The 22,253-nt window shown below is 43.6% G+C and overlaps 1 protein-coding gene across 1 annotated transcript; it reads right to left on the reverse strand.

Annotated features, from left to right (window-relative positions):
* Positions 1-9,824: 9,824 nt before the first annotated feature.
* On the reverse strand, positions 9,825-14,901 carry UCHL1 (ubiquitin C-terminal hydrolase L1). The gene is made up of 9 exons (XM_051618399.1): positions 14,748-14,901; positions 14,567-14,578; positions 14,112-14,240; positions 12,902-13,052; positions 11,515-11,600; positions 11,392-11,439; positions 10,934-11,003; positions 10,511-10,569; positions 9,825-10,243 (listed from the first exon to the last, which is right to left on the reverse strand). The coding sequence occupies exons 1-9, from the start codon at positions 14,778-14,780 to the stop codon at positions 10,157-10,159; spliced, it is 675 nt and encodes a 224-aa protein (XP_051474359.1). The 5' UTR covers positions 14,781-14,901; the 3' UTR covers positions 9,825-10,156.
* Between the last annotated feature and the right edge of the window lie 7,352 nt (positions 14,902-22,253).

Below are 22,253 nucleotides of genomic sequence, written 5' to 3' on the forward strand. Positions count from 1 at the left end.
GAGTATTTTTGCAGACTGCTGACTGCAGTACTACATTTACTAAAGAGATGCAGTCACACAATGGCTTGCCTCTGTATTATCTGGGTCATGGGCCAGAATTCTCCGGGGTGCTAACATTTTCAAATAAGCTGAATTTGTTGGTGCACAGTGGAGCTATTTTCCTTTTTAAAGCTGGTCCTAAATGGGAATGCTGAGTGTCATGCCTGGTTTAACTGTTTTTGATTTCATGTAGAGTCAAGGGGTGAAGTCCTTTTCCCCGGTGGCTGGCCACTCACTCTGCCGTGGCCAAGCATTAACCCCATGTTGAAGTTCCCTAATTTACACTCCCCACTGCATAAATTCACCATTTTTAATTTTATTAGGGGACTTCAGCAGTGTTCTAGTGGAATACCTGGAGGGGTTGCTTGCAATTTTCCAGAAAGAACAGTAGCTCAAGACAATATATTTGAGCCCTCTCTCTGCTCCTGCGTTTCAGTACTAAGAGCCAAATTTAAAACATAGAATTTCAACCCTAGCCTATTCCAGTGGTCAGTGTATGACAAACTTTCCCTAAATTCAGTAGCCAATCTTCTTTTTGTTCCCAATCCTTTTCCTCTTACACGTGAAGATGCTTGTGAGCAGTAGTACCATGCAGAATGTATTGATTGTGTTTAGGTTTTATAATTACTTATTTAGACCTAAAGATTTTAAGTTATTCTCTATATTATGATGATCCATGTTGTATGCTGCATATTTTATACAATGTGGATAAAGTTTTAAATATTTTACATATTTAAAATAAAATAACAAAACTGGGTCCAGTCAGTGATTTGTTCAGGACAGCGCAAGAAAACCTAAATGAGTGACTGGTTCTGTCCCTCACTGCTGCTGGTTCTGCTCTTTTCCCTGGAGAGAGCCTTTTCTTCACCTGTTGGCTCATTTTGTAGGTATTAAGTTGTTACATGGATATAACCAGAAGTATACTTTGGCCTAACTGCTGAAGTACTAGAAGGAAGAATACTGATATCTTGCCATAAACATGAAGAATAATGTGGGACTGGATAAACCATACCAAACTTGTTTTATTTCTTAAGAAGCTTTATAGAGCTTATTTCTTAAGAAGCTTTCCAGCAGCATTCTTTGGAAAAATAAAACCAAACAGAGGGAAGTTGCTCTGTTGGTGGTCACCACTGGTGAAAAGTCAAAAAATCTTCTGTCTGAGAATGAAGGCAGAGACAGCCCACACAGGTCTGCACTCTTCTAATACACACAAATGTTATCTATTATATTGCAGTGTGCAAATATGCTAAAAATGTATGCTTTATTTATACAAACTCATGTTACTGCTGCAGTAAAAAAATCTTTGGGAAAGCAGTTGAACTTGTGAATGCTTACACTTCAGATCATAGTTACACTGTTAAGATTCACGTTTTCTGCCTGGTTATAATTTATAAACATTGGATTTAGTCAGAGAAAGTCTTCATATAGCTTAACTGTAATTTCCTGTGGTAAATGGAGTCTGGTGAGTGAGGATATGAAATCCTGGAAAAGTCTAGTACTTCTAAAGAGCACTGCAACTGCTTGATGTAGTAGGATTGGTATAATTTTGTAAAAAGGATTGACAGTTTGCTAGTTCCCTGACTAGGCCAGAGTGAAAAATACCAAGTGAGGAGCTTCTGCTTGAAAGCAAATGGATTTTTGTCCTTCTAAGATGATGGGATCAGGCTCTGAATCTAAGCAGATGCGGAAATATCATCAAGTCTGCCTAAGGAAATCACTTCAGTCCATACATAACTTCAGCCATGTGCTCAAGCCTATCTAAAGGCTTGATTTCAGTTGAAATCATGGACTAACTGTGAGCTAGTGTTTCAGGTTTTTGAGAAGCATTACTTGTTTCCTTTTGATTGCACCTCACAGAGACCTAAATGTACTTGTGGATTCTCCTTTCAAATATGCCAGCCAAGTCTAGAGAATAAAAAATATTCCAAGACCTGCATATTGTGAGCTGATGGTGAGAGAAATATTTCAAACTTTGAAAACTAAGGAGATTTTAAACTAATTTCTTCCCGTGTTTGGGTTGTTTGGTTTTTTTCAGTCTTTCAATGAAGTGTGTGTTTTTTTCCTCATAACATAGCAAGCATATTCCCTGCAGGAAACACAGGCAATGGTTACAGGCTCTCCTGGTACTCTCTCATATTACAAGTCTTGGCCGTGTCAGCCATGAGCTATCTAGATCCAAACTACAGCTAAGCAAAAGATTTAAGTCAGTCACCTGAGTGACATGTATCCATGCAGCAGCTGCAGCATATGGGGCGGTAGAAATGAAACAACTTTTGTAAAACATGTGCAATAACCCCAGCTGCTTACCCAGAAGTTTCTTCTTGCCCTGAAACACTGCACTTTCCCAAAGAGTGACTGTGTGCCCCTGATCCAGGGCCATGAACATGCATCAGAAAGATTCAGAATATTTTGCCACCTTTTATAAAAGATTTGCATTATGCTTTACAGGAAAGTTTATTGCCACTGCTGCCTGTGCAGAGCATTTCTTAAAATGCAGCAGGGGTTAATTTATGACTTGTTGCCAGATGGTCTTGTTGGGATACAGAAAATTGAAAACCAAGTCCCAGACTGTGTCTTATATTACAGGGAGATCATGTCCACCTCCATGAATAGCATTGGGCTGCATCAGAAACCTCTAATAACTGCTTTCTGAAGTAGGGAAAAATTAAACATCCCAGTATATAACCCCTTTCCTTGCTTTGATCATTAAGAATTGATCCTGGCAAATATGTCAGTTTTTTGACACAACTTGACCTTCATGTCCATTGTTCACTAAAAGGAGAAAGAACAGTTTGTAAAATCAAAGAAAGTATCACAGTAGCCAAACGATGATATTATTTTCTGAATAAGCTTGTTCCTTCATCCCCAGTTATTCAAACTATTCCGTAAAAGCCACCAGGAACGTGGCCACAACTTTGCCACCTGACTCTTCTTTATGTCAGAAAGCCTGAATAATGCAACCAGCCTCTTTTCTGTAATCATCTGCAATTTAGATTTATGCATACTCCTCAAATGCCCAGTGTTGCTAAACTTTGTTTGTGGAATGTGGGGTGGGGGAAGGAGGGAGAAAGTAATATTTCGTGAATCGTGATGCAATAGAAATCTACTGGAGAAATATTTTAAGGCAGTAGAAGGGGACTCAAGGGACTAAATGTCAATACAGACCCTCCTTTGCAGACAGACATGAGTTCACCTGACTGTTCTCCAAGTCAATCAAGTTGTGGTTAGCCCAACACTGAGCTTTAGCTAATAAGCCATACCTACCTAAGAGGCAGGGTATATTAACTCAGGCTCAAAGCCAAACTAGTGTAAATATGAAACTTTGCCGGGGGGGGGGGAAAGAAAAAAAAAAAAAGGAAGAAGAAAAAAGGCATGTAGTTATGAAGTTAGTTTTTATTACAACTCTGCCATCAATTTCAAGTATCACCTTAGGCAAACTACTGAATCTATGTCTCAGTTCCTTACTTGCAAAGTGGGGATAGTAAAACTGCAATTTCTCCCACTCTTCATACATTAAGAGAGGAAGATATTCTGGTAAAATGTTAAGATGCACATGTATAAAGACTTGAAAGGAAAATGCAATTCAGTCTGGCTTCAGTGCTGTAAGCAATAATACCTCTCGGTATGCTATTGTTCTTAAGCAGTGGAATTGACTGTCCTGTTTTTTAATGGTACTCTGCTTGAAACCCACTGGCATACCTTTGCCCAGTCTTGTTCCTCCAATGTCATGCAGATCTCCTCACTTTTTATGTCTTGCTGCAGGCCTTGCAATATCAGCTAACCACATCTGAAACTCAACTGAGAGAAAAGGACATAAGAAAATTTCAAATCAGTTTGACATAGTTCGTTATTTGTGTATTGGACTTCATCTACAACTACATTTCTGATGCATGGCAATTATTTTAGGGGTTGGGAAACTTCATTAAGCAATCTTGCATTGTTTATGGTACTGCTGGAAAGATGACCTTTGAAAAACGGGCAGGAATTCTCTCCTTTTCCCATTTTCCTTCTCCAACCTTCTCTGCTCTTTTTCCTGCCTCTTTCCCAGCAGGGTTCCCAGTCACCCTTAGGGATGTTACACACATCCTCAGGGAGGATTCCCCATACTTCTGTTTTGGTTTCATAGACCGTGGAAGACTCCCTCAGATCTGCCCCCGGTCTCTGCTTTCCCCAGCTCTTTGTGAAGGGACAACCCTCCACCAGTGACAAAACCTGTGCCTACTCCTAGATGCATTGGCTGCTCTTCCTGCAGCTGTTCTTGTTCTTCCACCCCAGTGAAAGCAGAAAAGCAGCAGTCAGCAGCTTCAGCCTCCAGCTTTTCCTGCGGGGAATGGCTCCCCCACACATGGTGCAGAGAGGAGGTTCACAATTAGCTCCTCATTAAGGAACCCAGCACCACATTCCCAAGGCTGGAGCAACACTGATGACTGTTCTTATTTTTCATATTGTAACAGCTAACCTGGAGCAGTTTAAAAAAAGCTAGTTGTTAAATCCTGGTCCCTTGCAAACTTTCAAGGATGGAGATGCCCCCATTTCTCTGATGACTTGTTCCAGCAGTGTGCTACCTTCCCAGTGAAGAAGTACTCTTCTAGTTTCCAAATGTTCCCAACTGAACCCTCTAAGCTGTAATTTGTGGTTCCTGCCCTTTGATATAACATCTCCTACTACCAAGAAAAAAAAATAATTGTTCTGTCATCTTTGCAACTGTCCTTGAAGTAGTTGTAGGCTACAATTAGATCCTTGCTTAGTCTCCTCCCTGCCAGACTGTACACACCCAGCTCCACCAATTTATTCTTTTATGCCACATGCTCCATGCCTTTGGCTGCCTCAGCAGGCTTTTGCTGGACCCTGTCCAGATTCCTCCATGTTCTTCTTGGACATGGGGGGACCCAGAACTGGACACACTATTCCAGATGCAGCCTCACCAGTGCCAAATAGAGACGGATAATGATTTCCCTCCATCTGCTGGCCTCACTCCTCCCAGTATAGTTCCCAACATAGTATGCAATTTGCCTAACTCCTGAGGAAAGCACACAACACAGGGGCTTAGATTCCATTTGGCACATGCTGTAACACCCAGGGCCTGTTGGGCAGGGCTGCAGCTCAGCCCGTGGCCTCCCAGCCTATGTGGAGACATGTGGTGGCTCCAGCCAGGTGCCGAGCTCTGTACCTCCCCATGTTGAACTCTGTGAGGTTTCTTCTAACCCAGTCCTCTCATCTATTGAGGTCCCTCAGGTCTGAAGCATTTGGAGTATCAACCATTCCCTGTAACTTAATATCATCACCCTGTGCAAGAATTTTAAAATGACAAAACACAAGTGATATTTTAATTCCTTTGCTCTCAAGGGAATTTTAATGCTGTTACTCAGCTTCTGGCTGCATTTTTCCCAGCTCTTTTTTGCTCCTATTTGGTGCCCAGTTCCAATGAGCTGCATGTCATCAGCCTCTTCTTGGCTTTTCACAGCACCCCTTGACTACAAGGTTTATTGCCAGTCTCATTTTCTCCCTATACCCAGCACACAGGCTGGTGGGACTGGCCCCTAGAGGTTCTCAGTGCCTTTGCATCAAAGGCAGTGGATACTAATATGTCTAGTTCCCCTTTTCAAGTAACTTCTCTATCTTAAATATTTATAGACTGATAAACAGTCTGTGCATCAAAAGCTGGATGATGCTGAATATCCTCTTTCTTTCCTTACTCCCTCAAAAAAGAATCCTATTTAACATGGCAATAGTACTGCATATATCGTATAGTGGTATGTACTGGACAAAGAGGTCATGTGGTGCTGTATTAGCTGCAAATAAGCTATGGACCTAAGTCAAAGGCTGGTGAAATGTGGAAGAGGCTTTGGACATTACACTTGAGTTAATTTTTTACTAAATTAAGGATTGGATATTTGGCTCGGATATCAGCAGTGTGCTTAAGCATGTGAATGGTCCCACTGAAAGGGGTAGAATTACCTGTGGACTTAATTATACGTTCATGGTTGAATAAAATTGTGCCTGGATCTGTTTTGCCATCCGTGGTTCCTAAATCAGACTTGTTGCTTAAAGTTTCCCAATGCTGCCATCTACAGAGCAACATAACAGAGAAGAAAACTGTTAAGAACATAAGATTGTGCACTGTCAACCCTGGATACAGTTCTAAATTAGCAATGTGCAGGTCTAAACAGATAAACCTGGAATCCTACCCAAGATTCTTAAGTATCTCTCAAAAATTTTCAAGGATAACTCTATATATTAACTGCCAAAAATTCCACCTCTGGAAGGCTGCACAGATATGGCAGGAACTTGTTAATTCAAATTAAATAATTTGCTCAGTAGACTGCTGACTTATCGGGAAGAGCAGCAGTGGAAACAGCCAGTCACAGGTTTCTTTCACATTGGGCATAAAACACAAAACAGGCCTCACAAGCTCTTCAGGGGTAAATTCAGGAAAAACACAAAGAGTTTTAGATGAGAAATGGAGGGGGTCAAAAGCTAATTAAATTAAGGAGAATGCACAGGAAATCAAGGAAAGGTAACAGTTCCAAATGGAGCTACAGATTTAAGAGAAAAATAGAAAGAGGGGAAAACAAGCAGAGACAAGACACAAAATGAACCTCACTTCAGATAGGATGTGATCAAGAGAAAATACTGATTTATCAGAGAGCATCTTCTCCTGAAAGCAATATGTTTTGTTTCATAGCAGTCTAAAAAAAAGCCTAGAGACATTTACACCTCTTAGTCTGAACGCTTCTGCTACAGTGTGAAACAATGGGCAAAGATTAAAATTCAAAAATTTGCAGGTAGGTAAAACTAGCTGGGAAATATGCCTAAAAAGCATTTACTTTGAGATTATACAGACCTGGTATGACTTTAGAACATCTTCAGTTTTTTCTATATTTATGGTTTATGCCATATGGTTTTGACTAGGCACATACACATTTTCATGTTTTGTGACTTTTCTTCTAAATGCAGTAACACATCTGTTGCAGCTGCGTTGTTAGTGTTGCAAAAGCTTCCATCTATTCAGCTAGTAGATCCTCACCCGGTGTTCGAGACTTCCTTGATCAGAGGCAACCCTATCCCAACTCCTCTTCACCATCCCCAGCAACTCATCTTCCTCTTTCTACCCAGGCTGTTTTAGAATATAGCCCAGCTGTTTGACTAGTAGTTTTAGTGGGGTAAACCAGCCTTGTAGTGGTGCTATACATGAGTTGATTGATAACATTCATTCCTTAGTTGTTCTCTTTATTTCCATCCCTTGAATCTCTACCTGGGACCAGAACATGAAAAAACAAGAAAGGTCTGTCACAATCCTTTCCCTGTTTTTCCACAAGGCCAAAATTATTCAACTTTTGCCTTTCAGAAGATGGCCAGGTTAGAAGCTTGAGCAAAGACTGAAAAAATGTATGAAGCACTAAAATAACTTCAGTAGCACTAGACATTCATATTTCTAAATTTAAAACAAACAAAAAAACCAACTACACAACAAAACAGGAACAAAATCAGAAACATTTGACTGCTGTAATCACTATAAAAATACAGTGGTATCTCAGAGATACTTTCAGGTTGCTTCAGCATTGACTGCCTGCCTGTGTAACTGTATACAGGCACAGTTAAAGCAGGTCCCATTGGCAATGGCCTAAAAGGCTTAAAAAGTGTCCCCTGCAGAATCACAGCATGCTCCCCCAGGTATAGCATACAGCTGACCTGGCTCTCCCCTCTCTGCTGTCCCCTATTGCTCCTTGCATCCTCTGGTGCTCATGCCACATGCATTTCCTCCACTGCAGGCTTGGTTGCTAAGCAGCCTGAGCCACAGACATGGTTCCAAGCCTGCAATGGAGTAGGAGGCTGCAGCAGAGATGACCCAGGAGCCTTCCTCCACCCTGTGACAACATCCAGCAACAGGCAGAGTAAGATGCTGTTGAAAAGTACAGTGACACCTAACAGACCGTATCTTGATGGGTAACTATCACCTCCCTGCTAACATAAACTGGAAGAGACTGATTTTCAGAACTGAAGTACTCTGAGGTTTAGCTGACCCTCAGATTTTCATTTAAAATGTATAGCAACTTCTGCTATCAGGTAGTTGTATAAGCATAAACAAGGCCCAATACCAAACACCTTCAGGCCATATGTGGCTTTAATCAAAGCTTGTATCTTGAATTACCCTTCAAAAAAGCCCAGAAGCCAGGAACAGTTAGATGCATACACAGATCACCAGCAATCACTTCAGAACATTAATTACTGTCCTGGTTTGAGTCAGGATGAGGCCAATTTTCTTTTGATTTTTTTTTTTCTTCAGTGAACTCTCTTGTAAGCAGCACACTTGCTGCAAGTAGCAAGTTTTCCAGCTAGTGGACTGATAAGGCCCAAATGTTTATAGTTACTGCAGAAAGACCAAGGACACTGCTCTGCTTGGTGAATTTGCTGCTTTGGACACTAAAGGAGCAGAAGTATCTTATCTACCACCCTCCCATAGGGAGGAGCGGACTGGAGTTGGAGAGGACAGACAGCAAAATTGGCTAACCAAAATATTCCATCCATATATACACATCACACTGGGTATAAATTCAAGGATCATAGAAGTCAAGCCCCTTTTCCTTCTCTTCCATCCATGGCCAGTGTCCAGGGAGGACTCCATCTATCCATCACCATTGATCCCTAGGCCCATGCATCCCTGACCCTCATCACTCTCCCCTCAGCTCCTGTCTGCTCTGGGCCTCTCTCCATCAGCTCCAGGACTTTTCAGAACTGCTCACAGCTTAGGAGGTACCATGAGAGTTGCTGGAGACTGGGGGAAGTTGACAGGGGCTTTGCACATTCCTGAATGTAACCGTATAGATTTGTACATATTTTATCATCAGTATTTAATTAAAGCTGTGCAGTTCAGTTTTCAAGACAGAAAGTCTCCTTCATGATCTCTCTCCTTTCCCTATGTGGGTGGGAGGGGGAAGGGACTGAGAACATTGTTGCCACTGGTTTCATTGCTGATCCCAAGTCAAACTGTTGACAGTTACTCAGCACCAAACTATGTGTGTGTCAGGCAGGCACAGGGTGAAACATAATACATTAGAATAAAGGTCTGAGTTGAGGGGCATTTCATCCCTTCTCACGTACCTGAGGCTACCAGCAAGGAGCTAAACAGCAGCTAGTCTCAGGTAAGAAGAGTTTCCACAGGTCACAGACTTGAGGTCAAGGAATATATATTTAACATATTCCCCTTGAACCCAAAATTTCATCCTGCTGTTAAAAACACATGTAGTGTGGGTTTCTCCTTTTTCAGGTCACATAACCTCTCTCAAGGCTATTCTAACACTATGACAAATAAGCATACACTGGCTAGCCAAGGATTCCGTGCAGCAGATTTCTTTTAACCACAGGTAAGGTTCCAATACCATCTTCTGTAAGGGAACACACCACCAGCCAATTCAGTGAGCATTCTGTTGCTTGTAGCGTAACTAGAAATATCCTCCACTTAAGATCAGATGGCTTCAAGCTGACATGAGCATTCACTTATCACACCTTACCCCTCTAACTAAAATAAATGTATTGAGGGTGGTAAATTGCAGCTTCAGCATTTCAAACTGGACGCTAGGAAAAGCTTTACCAGAAGAGTAGCACTGGAACATGCCAGTGGTGCATATCTCTATCCTTGGAGGCCTTCAGAACACTAGAAAAACCTATTATCCTGCTAACCTGAGGCTGAATTTTTTGCTCAGAGGAGAGTTTTGAAAACAAGGTTTACAGAGGATGCCATATATAACTCCTGTTGGAGAAACAGTGATCACTTTACTCCATTCAGGCTTCCAGCAAAACATTTTATTCTCATTAAGGACAAGGAAATATCAACCAATAGCTCAATTAACATGATACAGATTAAACAAGCCCTGTTAAGCATTTTTGAATTAACATGTGAAAAAAGAGTCTGAAGACATCTGATGTGTCCAAACTGTTCACATTAAAACTTGAGCTTATCCTTCAGCATAAGCTCAGCTGATGTTGCTCCTGTGTATAGCAAACAGTGGAAACAAGTTACCAGAACAGCTGTGTTTAACAAGTACTGAAGCACTGGAGCTTAGACTGCATTTACTGGTGTGCTATTAGACTGCTTTCCTTGCATCTCCTCAGAGTCTCAGGCAGACTTGCAGAAAGCCACAGCAGAAAAACGAACTTCTCCTTTTTCGCGTTCTGTGAATTGTCGGCAGATCTTAGCAGAATCCTTGAAAGAAAGAACAGCTGCTTAGACTATCAGAATACACTTGCTGTAGAGACCAAGACTTTGCACTTCCCCTCTGGGTTCCACCAATTAAGTTACAAGCTCTTGTAGCACCAGTTAATAAATACACTTCTCAGATACCTAGCTCTGTGGCACAATACTACCACACTGCCATGGTGTAAGAAGGACCAACTTGTACAGCACCTGGGTACAGCAGTGCATGCACACCTCTCACCCTTTAAGAAACAAGCAGCAAGAGAAAAGCCTTACCTTCAACAGCAAGTCATCTGAGCTTGTGCCATGGTTTACAGGAAATGGCATACGCCCATCTGCAAAAGACAGTCCTATTATTCATTGTACTTAATACTCCTTCCTGAATTAGCAGAATGAAGACTAGGGGGCCCAAGAAACAAATACACACATGAAGATACTTGGGAGTTCAGAATAAGTCATCAACACATATCTTGAGTGAGACAGGGACAAAGTATTTCCAGCTCTACAGGAGAGGACATGCTTTACAAGTGGGCCTAGGCCTTTGGTGCAACCCATCTCCAATTTATATCTTCAAGATACCAATTATGTACTGGCTTTGAGAGCCTCAGTGAACAGCTAAAAATCATGAAGTACCTAGCCAGAGCCCCCAACACTGCTGTACAGTAGCCCAGTCCAACTCCAGAGTTCTCAGAACCTTACCCAATTCATACAGATGCCCATCCACATTGACAAACAGGATGAAGTGGAAGTTCACACTGTTGTCCTCAACCTTAGGAGAGACCATTAGATAAATTTGTGTCCTGGTTTGAGCAATTTTAACCATTTGTTACACTGAAAAAAGCCTAGTACTGCGAACACTACTTATGACTAAAAAGGATGTCAACAACAAAGCAACAGCAAAATTCAGCTCAAGAGGTCTCTGCAAGACCTTTACAAGGTCAAGCACCAGAAATCCTAATATACAGACTTCCAGACCGAGTGTGAAACCAAATTTGCAGTCCAAGTTAGATGAAGAAACCTTGCACGAGTGTCTACCCACGAGTCACTCATTTCTCTTTCCTCGTGAGCTGTAACAGCTACCTGTCAATCAAAAATTTTTACTGGTCCACCACCTTCATTAACCCCTTCTCCCATGATTTTATACACTGGTATCTTACCCGACACTGTCCTTCTTGTGCAACTGAGTTGTGGACTTCTTGTATAGCCTTAAGAGAAAGCAGATACAGGTTACTACATCCTTAAGTGCTTGTAGTTGTCAGCACTTTGGGCAGTTCATATACCTTGTTATTTGCAAAATGCTTAGCTCTCTCTTCAGGAGACAGATCAGCTGTTTCATCAAGAAACTTCTTCAGGGCAGACCCCGCATCTGCACAAGATGATCAAAGATCTTATTCAGAATAGGTAGAGTATCAGTTACAGTCCAGATGCAGCCCACAGTAATCAATGGTTGTTGCATTAACTACAAGTCATTGCATTCAGCCTGGAACCATCTCCAGCATAAGCTTAACTACCACTAGCTATTTATCCAGAAACTACACAAACAGCCAGAGTTAAGTGGTTCATGATATTCTGGATGTTTTTCTTAAAACTCAGTCTCAAGTGGGATTTAGCTTCCCTCTTTCCCCCCTTGCAGATTTGGCAGAGGTGTTCAGTCCTGTTATGAAGAAATTCAAGAATGGTGCTAGTTCTAAGGACACCTAAGTATCAACTAACAGTACATGGGTAGATGAAAAGTTGCCTCCCTGCCTTCAAATGAGCACAGTGCTTGTACATGCTAGGTTTACTTTGGTTTTCCAGAACATAAATTAGTAGTGCAGCACTAAGATGTGCTAAGTTCTAGTCTCACATGAAAGATGTGCTGCAGTATTTATTTCACTCATTGAGTGTGTTATTTCGGAGAAACCTTTCAAGAAGAGTAAAGCAAAACTACTCATTTGGCCTTCCATATGTGTTTTCCTTTATGTAAGAAGGAAACCTGTAAAACCCAAGGGTTCAAATTCTCTTGGGATAATGAAAGTTAAGTTTTATTTTGCAATCTCTGGTCTTTGAAGAAAATATTCTCTGGACTCAAATGACAACTTGTTTTTGACAAGAACTTGCAATCCTATTTCCCAGGCAGTTTCCAGCCACCAGTTGCCTAAGCTAGTTTTATATCCTTTTCTACAGAAGGGAACCATTAAAACTATTACCTCTGCAGGAAAAGCCTACTTACAGGCCCTCATCATCCTATAGTACTTTCCCAGGACAAAAAAAAAAAAAAAGTCTGATTTACAGGCTACCCTGAGCAATTCTGTTTAGACAAAAGTGGCATGAAAAAGTGTTATCTCTTCAGTTAACACCATTAGCACAAATAGCTACTTCTGAAAATACATCCTAATTACAGACTTTGGCTAGTCCTACTATGCGTGCTTTTCCTCTTCCATCACTCACTAGGATGGCACCTCTGCAGCTCCCAAACAGGAGTGAAAGTACAATCCCTTCTGCAATTCAAGCAGGAGGTAGACCACATGCCCCTCTCCCAGAGCTGAAAGATCCACTTAACAACTGTAACAATACATGCCTTAACTTGGCTTGCATGAAGCCCCAGGTGTCTCCTATAGCCCATACCCTCTAAATCTGAGTCATTAAAAAATGGAAATTCAAGGACTTTAGAACATTCATACTCACCAAGCTTCAGTTTGTCTTTATTATTGGCAACTGCATGTATCAGACCAATTGTTCCGCAGGAGTTACTGACTGACTGCTTCAGGAAATACACCTTGGAACTGATTTCTTGGTCCTTTATTTTCTCAGTCTGTTGTTTCCTGAAGTTCTCATGCTGTAGACATGTAACTGTTTTAAGAATTTCACCACAGTGAAACCTTTTTATTGTGCAAACTACTAGAAAAGTGAGTTGTGCAGGGGAATCAATACCACGACAAGACAAAGATTTACCAGAAAGTCATCTTTGTGCCATGAGTCCAGTAAAGCATTGTATATCTATACTGGATGCAGGCCAAGTCTTAATGGACCACCTGCATGACGCAGTCATATCCAAAGGCCTCTCCATTTGTTCTGTACAGTGAAAATAGCTTGGTATGGGAAATCATATCACAGACAGGCTCTTTTAAAACCTCACTCAATTGTTTTGGTCCATTTAATTGGACTACTCAGCATGTCTCTGCAATTGTTTGCCTGTGTACATTTAGGTTACTTTCATTCATGGAAACCCCCTCCCCCCATCAGTACAATGGACGGACAAGAGTAAAATCTATCATTACTAAAAAGCAAAAATATTTCATTTAAGAACCTGTTATACAGATTTTATTTCAAAGTCCATCTCTTCCATCTACCTGCTTACCATTGACTGGACTAAATGTATTAATCCTACAGAAGTAGTTTAGGCCTCTCCAGACGCAATGATTCAGCACCGTAACAGAACTGCTATTCCTCACACTCAAGAATGTCCATGTTTTTTCCTCAGTCTGATACACAAAGCAAAGTGTAAGAGGAGCACTGAAACAAGAGGCCTTGTTTTGTTGCTTAGTTCATTTTAGTTTGGGCTATTTGGAGGCTGGGGTCAAGCACCCAGCATCTACCACCACCTACAACCCCAGTGCAAGTCAAACCCACTCCCAGCCATCTGATGCTTGAACAGATGACAGCTCCCAGCTGTCAGACAGCAGGCACAGACATTGCTTTTGACAATAGCCTGTTTTTTTCTCCTAGCTGGCCTACCTGGGCTGACAGCAGAAACCTCAGACAGCAAGAGCTCGATGCCTGAACCCTGCCCACCCAGCTGTTGCCTCCAGGGCTGCAGCCCAGGGGGCCTGTGAAGCAGAGCAGTCCAGGAGGGCCACAACAGCTGTCCCTGCAGGCGGCCCCACCCACCGCCTACCTGCTCGGTGAGGGGGAACAGCAGGAGCAGTGCGCAGGCGGGGGTCGGCACGGCGCTCAGCGCCTCCTCCTCGAAGCCCAGCACGTCCACGAAGCGCCAGCCGGGACCCACCCCCAGCCGGGTCAGCACCTGCACGGAGCACAGCGAGCGGGTGGCACGGCCGCGACCTCCACCCACCCGCACCGCTCGGGGGGACCCGCCTCCCCCCGCGCCCCGGTGACACAGCACAACGCGCGGGGCCGCGGCGCCACCTGCCGGACAGGCTGGGGCACCGCCGGCACCACCCGCCCGAGGGGGCCCCCGGGGAGGGCGCGGCCCCGGCATCGCTCCGCAGGTGCGGCCGCGCCCCGCGCAGAGCCGCGGCTCCGCTCCGGCCAGCGCTGCCCCGGCGAGGCGGGACGCCGAGAGACGGAGGGAGATGCGGCCGCCAGCAGCGGTCCAGCGCAGGGACTCACTTTGTTCAGCATCTGGAAGACAACGCGGGGGGAGACGGATAAGTGACGGAGAAAGACGGCGCCCACCGCCCGCCCCATCCCATCCTTACGGCCCCATCCCATCCTTACGGCCCCATCCCATCCTTACGGCCCCCGGCCTCAGCCCCCTCCCCATCCCGCGGCCCCACTGTTCCTCGCTCACCTCGGGGTTGATCTCCATCGGCTGCCAGGCCATGGCTGCAGGGCGGCTGGGAGCCGGGAAGAAGGCAAGCTGCGCTCCAGACACGACGATTACCCCCACAACAACAACAGCCGCACAGCCCCCCACTGCCGTCGACACTGCAGCGCGGAGCCGCCCACCCAGCACTTATATAGGGGCGGGCTCGCCCACTCCGCGCCTCGGCGGGGGGAGAGGGAGGAGCAGGGCACGACCAAAGCGCGAGGGGCGCTGCGGTGCCCAAAGGCCCGGGGGACGGGGGTGTCAGCGTGGTCGGGGGGCCGCGGGGCGCGGGAGAGCCCGGCTGGGGCTGAGGGGCGACGGGCGGCACTGCCCCGCCCCAAGCCCCGCTTCCTCCGCGGGAGCGGGGCGCAGCCGGCGGCAGGGAGGACCCCTGCCCCACCTACGTCGTTGTGGCGAAAGTGCCAGAAGCGGCAGGGCCGGGGGGCGGCAGCGGCCTCTAGGGCTGCCCTGCCCCGCACTGCCCCTCGGCTCCCGCGGGCTGGGCCAGCGCTGTCGGCAGGGTCGGGCGACAGGCATCACCGCGGCAACAGGCTCCTCCAGCGCCGGCTGCCCGGCCCCAGCCCTCGGTTATCCTGCAAGTGTGTGTCTGCGTTCAGGTGCCTGAGCCCTCCCTCAGCAGTGGAACTCGCTGTGTGCGTATCACATAAGCTGTACCATGGTTCTGATACTCAGCATGAGCATTAGGTACTCGGTTTAAGATTTCAGTATGATTTTAAAACCACTTAAGTCACCTGTCTGCTGGTTTGCATCTTTGCAGTCTGAACCAATTCCCGATTCAGTTCAATGAAGCTGGTTATGCAACATCGGGCTGTTTATCTTTTATTCAGGACCTGACAGTTTCTCCACGCAGTGTCTTTGAACTAGAACATCTCTGAACATGTAAACAAGACCAACCTACTTGAAATACTAGAAATCATGTGGAGTGCAAACAGCCCTTCAGAATTCACGGGTAAACAGCCAGATGGCAGCCTTGTGGATAACTGAGAGATGCTTCACAGTGATCTTTCAAACAGTGCAAATACTGAACAAAATATTCAGCTGAATGTCTGTTATCTGTTTGGTTTTGATAATATTCTTACTTTGGTTTTTCACACTGCTTCAAGATTATTTGGACCCCAGTGCAGCAAAATTTCTAAGTACCTGCCTAATTTCAAGCATTTTAAAATTATCCTTAGATCTGCTGCACTGTAAATTGGGAATCATTCACATCAGGTGGTTGCACATGTGCTTTTGAATTGAGACCTATGTATCAACCTTATTCAGTTTACAGCTAAGTCCTAGGAAAGGAGTTTAATCTTTGAAATATGGTCATAAAAGCTTCAAGATACAGTGTCACATTGGTTCTATTTGTAACAAGACTTAGTGAAAAAAAAGACAGAAGAGCAAGGAGGGGTTTGTGGTTTAGGTGCAAAGCTGGGATGTTTGCAGATAGGATAAAGCCTTGAGCAGCCTGGACTGATCTCATAGCTGATTGTGGTTTGAGCAGAAGGTTGGTCTAGAGGCATCCTTAACCCCCTTCCAAACAGAAGTATCCTGTGATCCTGTGATTCAGTCTATTACAGTACAGGGAAAAGCAGTACACACTGTTCAAAGATTTTTGAGGAGTGGGGGAAAATTCACAGTAAATTACAGTATCATTTATTTCTGTTTTTTCCCCTTACATTTTAGCTGAAAACAGTAACTGATACCTGTAAGCAAGGGGAAAATGGCCCAAAATATTTATTCTGTGCATAGTATCTTTGACTTTTGTGATCAACTCTTCATGCACTGTAAGATGCAAGTAGAGCAAAGCAACTTGAATGAACAAACTTATGCTAATGGTCCCTGACACGTACATAGGGGAGACTGCATGCAGCTCTTCTAAGAGGATGGCAAAGCACACATCTTGTAGCCTACAGAAAAGAAGGCTAACAAAGGCAAGAGAAGTCCTATTTCTTAATTGCTCAGTAGCAAATGGTGGTTATAACTTCAGCCTGCCTTGGAGCAATGGCAATGTTCAATCCCTAGGTTACAGACAGTCAATTCTTTGCAACATATATAACCTTTTGACAGATTTATTTCTCTTAAATGTAGGAGGTGGCAGTATTTACTTTCTCTCTGTGTTTTAGTTGAATGTTAACCTTAAGGAAGAACTAGACCTACAATCACAGGTTGTTTTGGGCATCAGAAGATCTCCTAACAAAAGTAAATATGACAAGCATGATGGTGTAGGAGCCAAAGCTGGCCTTTGACAATGCAGAGCTCCTGAAATGGAGTCAGAAATCATAAACTATTATTTAGAAAATACTTTTCCTATTCTTCTTCCAAAATCTAAACCCTGAGGCAGTCCAAGTCCCCATGTGCCCATTTGCATTTACCCTACAGTGAACTGAAGGTGTTTCAGATTACTATAAGTACCTCTGCTGGGTTGGAAATAAATCCTGCCAGAAGGAAGTCACAACAGGTCAGTTATACCATAGTAGTGTGCTCAACAGAGGTTGACTTAAATAGAAATGCAACATCCTGGAAGAGTTGCTAGTACCAATTGTGGATGTTGGTCTCCTTGCCCAAGGAACAAGCAACAGGACAAGAAAAAATGGCCTCAAGTTGTGCCAGGGGAAGTTTAGATTGGATATTAGGAAAAAAACTCTCACTGAAAGTGTTGTCAAGCATTGGAACAGGCTGCCCAGGGAAGTGGTAGAGTTACCATCCCTGGAGGTATTGCGAAGATGTGTAGATGTGCTGCTTAGTGATATGGTTTAGAGGTGGACTTGGCAGTGTTAGGTTAACTGTTGGATTCTATGATCTGAAAGGTCTTTTCTAACCAAAACTATTCTATGATTATACGTCTACTTTTGCCTAAGGCCAGTTCTGACATAAGTCATAGTATAACTAAGGTGGTATCTGTCCATCTATGATAAGGATGTTTAAGGATGCCTTCATAATCAGCAGTGAGAAGAAGAAATTTAAGAGCATGAAAGTCTTGTGTATTGTGGGTCAACCAAAGTAGGCAGCTACATTCTACACAGCTGCTTAGTCACTCCTCCCCAGCAGGATGTGGGAGAGAATTGGAAGGTTAAGAGTGAGAAAACCTGGGGGTTGAGATAAAGACAGTTTAATAAGCAAAGGGAAAAAAAAAATAAAACCCCAAACAAGTAGTGCAAAAAAACCCAATCATTCACACCCCACGAACCAATGCCCAGCCAGTCCCTGAGCTATGGCCCCTTAGAAATGCCCCCTCCCCAGCTTTTATTGCTGAGCATGCTATACAATATGGGATATCTCCTGGGTCAATTGGCATCAGGTGTCCCTCCCAACTTCTTGTGCACCACCAGCCTACTGGTTGCAGGGACAGCATGAGAAACAGGTGGCCTTGATGCTGTGCAAGCACTGCTGAGCAATAGCTAAATATCGGTGTGTTACCAACACTGTTTCGGACACATCCAAAACACAGCCCCATGCCAGCTGCTATGGAGAAAATTAATTCCATCCCAGCCAGAACCAGTACACTGTGTCATCAAACATAAAACATGAAAAACATATCTGATGCCACTGCAGGGACAGCAGGCAGCAGGGATCTGTGTAGGGCAGTACCATCTCCCTTCTCTTCTAGTAAATTGTCTGGAGTACAGCATTAATTTCTGCATGTGAGGGCTCAGCCTTTAATTAGAAGATCAGAGGGATCAAGAGGGCAAGAGCAAATGGCTGCTTTTATAGTGGGCCTGGGTCCATGAAAGCTTTGAGCAAGAAGAGAGGCATGTGTTTGTTTCTGAATTGCAGCCAGGTTAATTTAAACACTACTGTGAGGAGTCTTGGTGACTGCAGCCCAGTGCTGTGATGCAATGCAAGTCCAGTTACTGCTCAGCAGCTGGCAGCAGCTCTCCGGGTCCATGGGCCAGCAGCTCTGGGCTAAAATGTCTCAAATGTCAAGGAATAAGATGGGGAAGTGAAATAAATTTAAAGCAGCTCAAAGCTGAGTTGGGAATGGGGGAAAAGCCCCAAATCTTTCTTTACTTAATGTAAAGGTTGGGAAAGTTATGTACTCATATCCCCTTCTTTACAAGGAGGGGGTGTTTTCCCTAGAAGATATAATGACTAAGGACTGCTGAGGTTGAGACATGATGAAAGATATGAACTCTAGGTCTCACCTGTGATGAAGCTCAGCTGGAGAGGGGTAAAGGGATCAGGCTTATGAGAGGGGCTGCTTTGCCAAGGACTGCCTTTGTGTGTATTGACTGTCAGCAATGACTCTGCAATTGCTCTGAATTACAGCCAAGTCCTCCAGCAGGTAAAAAACAAACCTTACAGTATGCAAGGGATCTTCTTCAAGGCTGTAAGTGCAAGTGGTAAAAGTGCTAAAATGTATCTTTGAAGGCTTGGCTGGAGTCTCAGTTCTGAAGAGTGTGGCCATGAATTCAGATCTGTCTGGCAGGATGCTTAAGATTTTTCACCTTGTTCCTCTGCAAAATGGTGTCCACCATGTGGTGATGGTGTCTATCAGAGGCACAGCACTAGTATGCTTTGTTTCATGGTAGAAGTAGGATAAACAGAGAGTGACTCCTTTCTCTTCCCATGAAGAAAAGCAGAAGGAACATCATTGTTGAGAAGGGTGTCTTGTCTTAGTTTCCAATGAAATTATATGCTATCTATTTTTACTTGATATGAAAACTTGCAAGGCTTGTCTCAATGGATAAGGAAGACAGTCTTTTGGCACCTGGACAATCTGCATGTGTTGTCTTTCCCTCAAATGTTTTCTTTGGTGATGTTAGCAAGCCACTCTTTTTCATCTATAGGCATAAGCCTATTAAAAGTAGTGATTCACTTGTACTTACAAGACAAGGCTTTGATTCCAAAATGTGTAAGAATGAGAGACTTAACCCCACATTAACAACCACTTTCCAGAAGCACATCTGGCAGAATATAACCCTTAGTTAAGTTTTAATTATGTCACAAAGCGTTTTGCACATGGTGACCACCCCCTGCATCGCTAATGCAAAGCAGTTGTGTTGTATGTGCTACTACTGGGGGAAACAGCAGTGCAGAGGCCCAACCATGCAGATTCTGCTGTTGTGTGGAAGGTCTTGGAATAGTCTTGGCTCAACTGCAAGCAATTAACATTAAAGACACACTGAAACATTCTCAGTTGGGAAACATCATCCTTTCCAGACTTGCCATTGCTCTGAGCCACTCTCAGAGCCTAATTTTATAGTCCTTCCTGTATGTCTTCAGAGGCTGGTCTCAGAGCATCAGCAGTTGTTGGAAAGGGAGATTTTTCTCCCTCTCTGCTCCAGGAATTTTTTGATGCTATTCAAGCAGGAGAGTATTTCCAAACCCCCACCTTTGGAGAAATGTTTAGACAGTGTTTGTCACTGATGGAGAAGCTGTTTTTCTAAAGATCAGTTTAACAAGCACTGTTTTCAAGTGTTTATCCAAAACACATGAGTATGAAGAACACTATCGCTTGGCCCGTGAGCTTTATTGTTTTCGTGGAGGTGTTTAGCTTGTGATTGTGCGTGCTGAAACAAATCCCTGCCTCAGTGGAGAAAAATATTTAGATGGTGAGGGGAACTAGACTATGGATCAGAAAAACAATGGGATTGTATCACATTCTGCAGCTGCAAATATAGATGCAAAACATGCTGCTCTTTCCAGTGTATGTTTATACACATAGGGCAAAATTCCCATTGAGTGCATTTGCAGCCTGGGCTTTTCTAGCTGTATTTAGGACATTAGACACCGGACTTTTTTCTCTCTTGTTTCAGAGACAAAGCACTGGCCTGCTTTTAGTAAACCTAGCATTTCCATCTTTACCTTAGCTTTCTACACCTCTGAATTAATGTGTATTAGTGGATGTGTATTTTTATATATGCGTATTACAGCATTTGAGTGGGCTAGCCATTCTGGCCTGAGATGAGTTTCCTAACTGCCTCACCATGAGCTGTACTGCTGCACCACCTCAGCTGCCTGTTGGGAAGCAGACCTAGCAGCAAAGCACTTCCAGGAAACGCTCTAAGGTATGAGAGCACCAAGGCAAAAATACAGCAGCTGTGGGCGGTAGAGAAGTATTTGCATAAAACATCTAAGCTCTGCTTTATTTTGTACTGTTTGAACAAGTGCCTTCTCAAAATAGGGGAAAATTGTAGACCCAAAGGCAAGTGGTATTGAAAAATCTGTTTAATTTTCCTATTTCTCAGGTGTAGAAAAATACTGCTGCTATAGGATCTAGAAACTCTGAATTAATAACAGCTTTTTCTTACAAACAGCAGCTTTCCCTTGTCCTATCACCCAGCTAAAAGGAAGTCCAAAACAGACTGTTCTTCTGCATTGGTCAGTTGGTATTTTCTCGTCTTTCAAATACTGGGACTATTTCCAAGCTAACACAGTCACTCTGCTCGCCTGTCTCAGAACTTGCCTGTAATAGTGAAAAAACATGGAGCTGCCCCTGTCTGGATGAGTGGGTGGGCTGAGTAAGAGCATCATGTAGTCAGGGAGTTCATATGCCCAGAGGCCAGGCCACCTTTCCTTCACCTTATCCATACAAAATCCCAATACACCGCTGTGTATTGGCAAGGAAAAGCGAGATCAGGAAATTATATCTAGTCAGGTGCCTAAGAAATAATTTCTAACTTATTTTACAACTACTCCTGGACACAAGGTTTTGCATGTCTGAAGAGCTAGAAGGAAACTTCAAAATTATCATTCTGCCTTGCCTGACATGTTAAGAAATCAGCAAACTCCTGGCCTGCAAATTGCTCCAGATTGAACTTGTACCTATCCAGCCTTTGTTAGTGTAGTGGTAACATGCCTGAGATAGGTAATGTAGTGAACGGGAGAGGGCTCCATGAGCATAAGAAGAGCCTTTGATTTAGTTCTTGGCTTAGTTAAACTACTGGAGTAATCTTATCTGAGACTGATGTCTTGTGGTCTTTGCTTATCTATAAATAACACAGGGGAGTTCCTCCATGACAGAATTAGTCTTGCACTCTGTGCTTGTCCGAAGAGCATGAATGAGACAGGAATTCAAGATAACAAGAGTAACGCATACTTTCACACAGGTCCTGGGAAGAAATACATCCAGGGGACTGAAGCATGTTCAATCCCGTAATGAAAAACTATATGCAACAAGTTTAATTCTTGTATCTCCTACCTGTGTGCATAATGTGTGTGTTTTCCATTCTTTCTGGAAAACTACTTGAGATAGTATTTTAAGATGGAGACTTAATGTCGCAGTGAGTTGCGTGAATATGTTGAAGAAACAGTTCCACAGAAAATTACCATTCTGCTATAATTGAACGTTCCTAATTATATTTCTATGTTAAGCTTGGGTTTAGAATCAATATATTAAGAAAAAAAAGGTTACTTGATGGTGTAGGTTCCTCTGAAATACCAAAGTACAGTTGCACCACTAGATGGTAGCCTTGCTTATTTCATAGTCACCTCTGTCGCCTCTTTCCTGCTTTTCTCTGCAGCAAGAAACAAGTTTCTCAA

This window comes from Apus apus, chromosome 4 (assembly GCF_020740795.1).
Source record: "Apus apus isolate bApuApu2 chromosome 4, bApuApu2.pri.cur, whole genome shotgun sequence".
In the NCBI taxonomy this organism is placed as follows: domain Eukaryota; kingdom Metazoa; phylum Chordata; class Aves; order Apodiformes; family Apodidae; genus Apus; species Apus apus.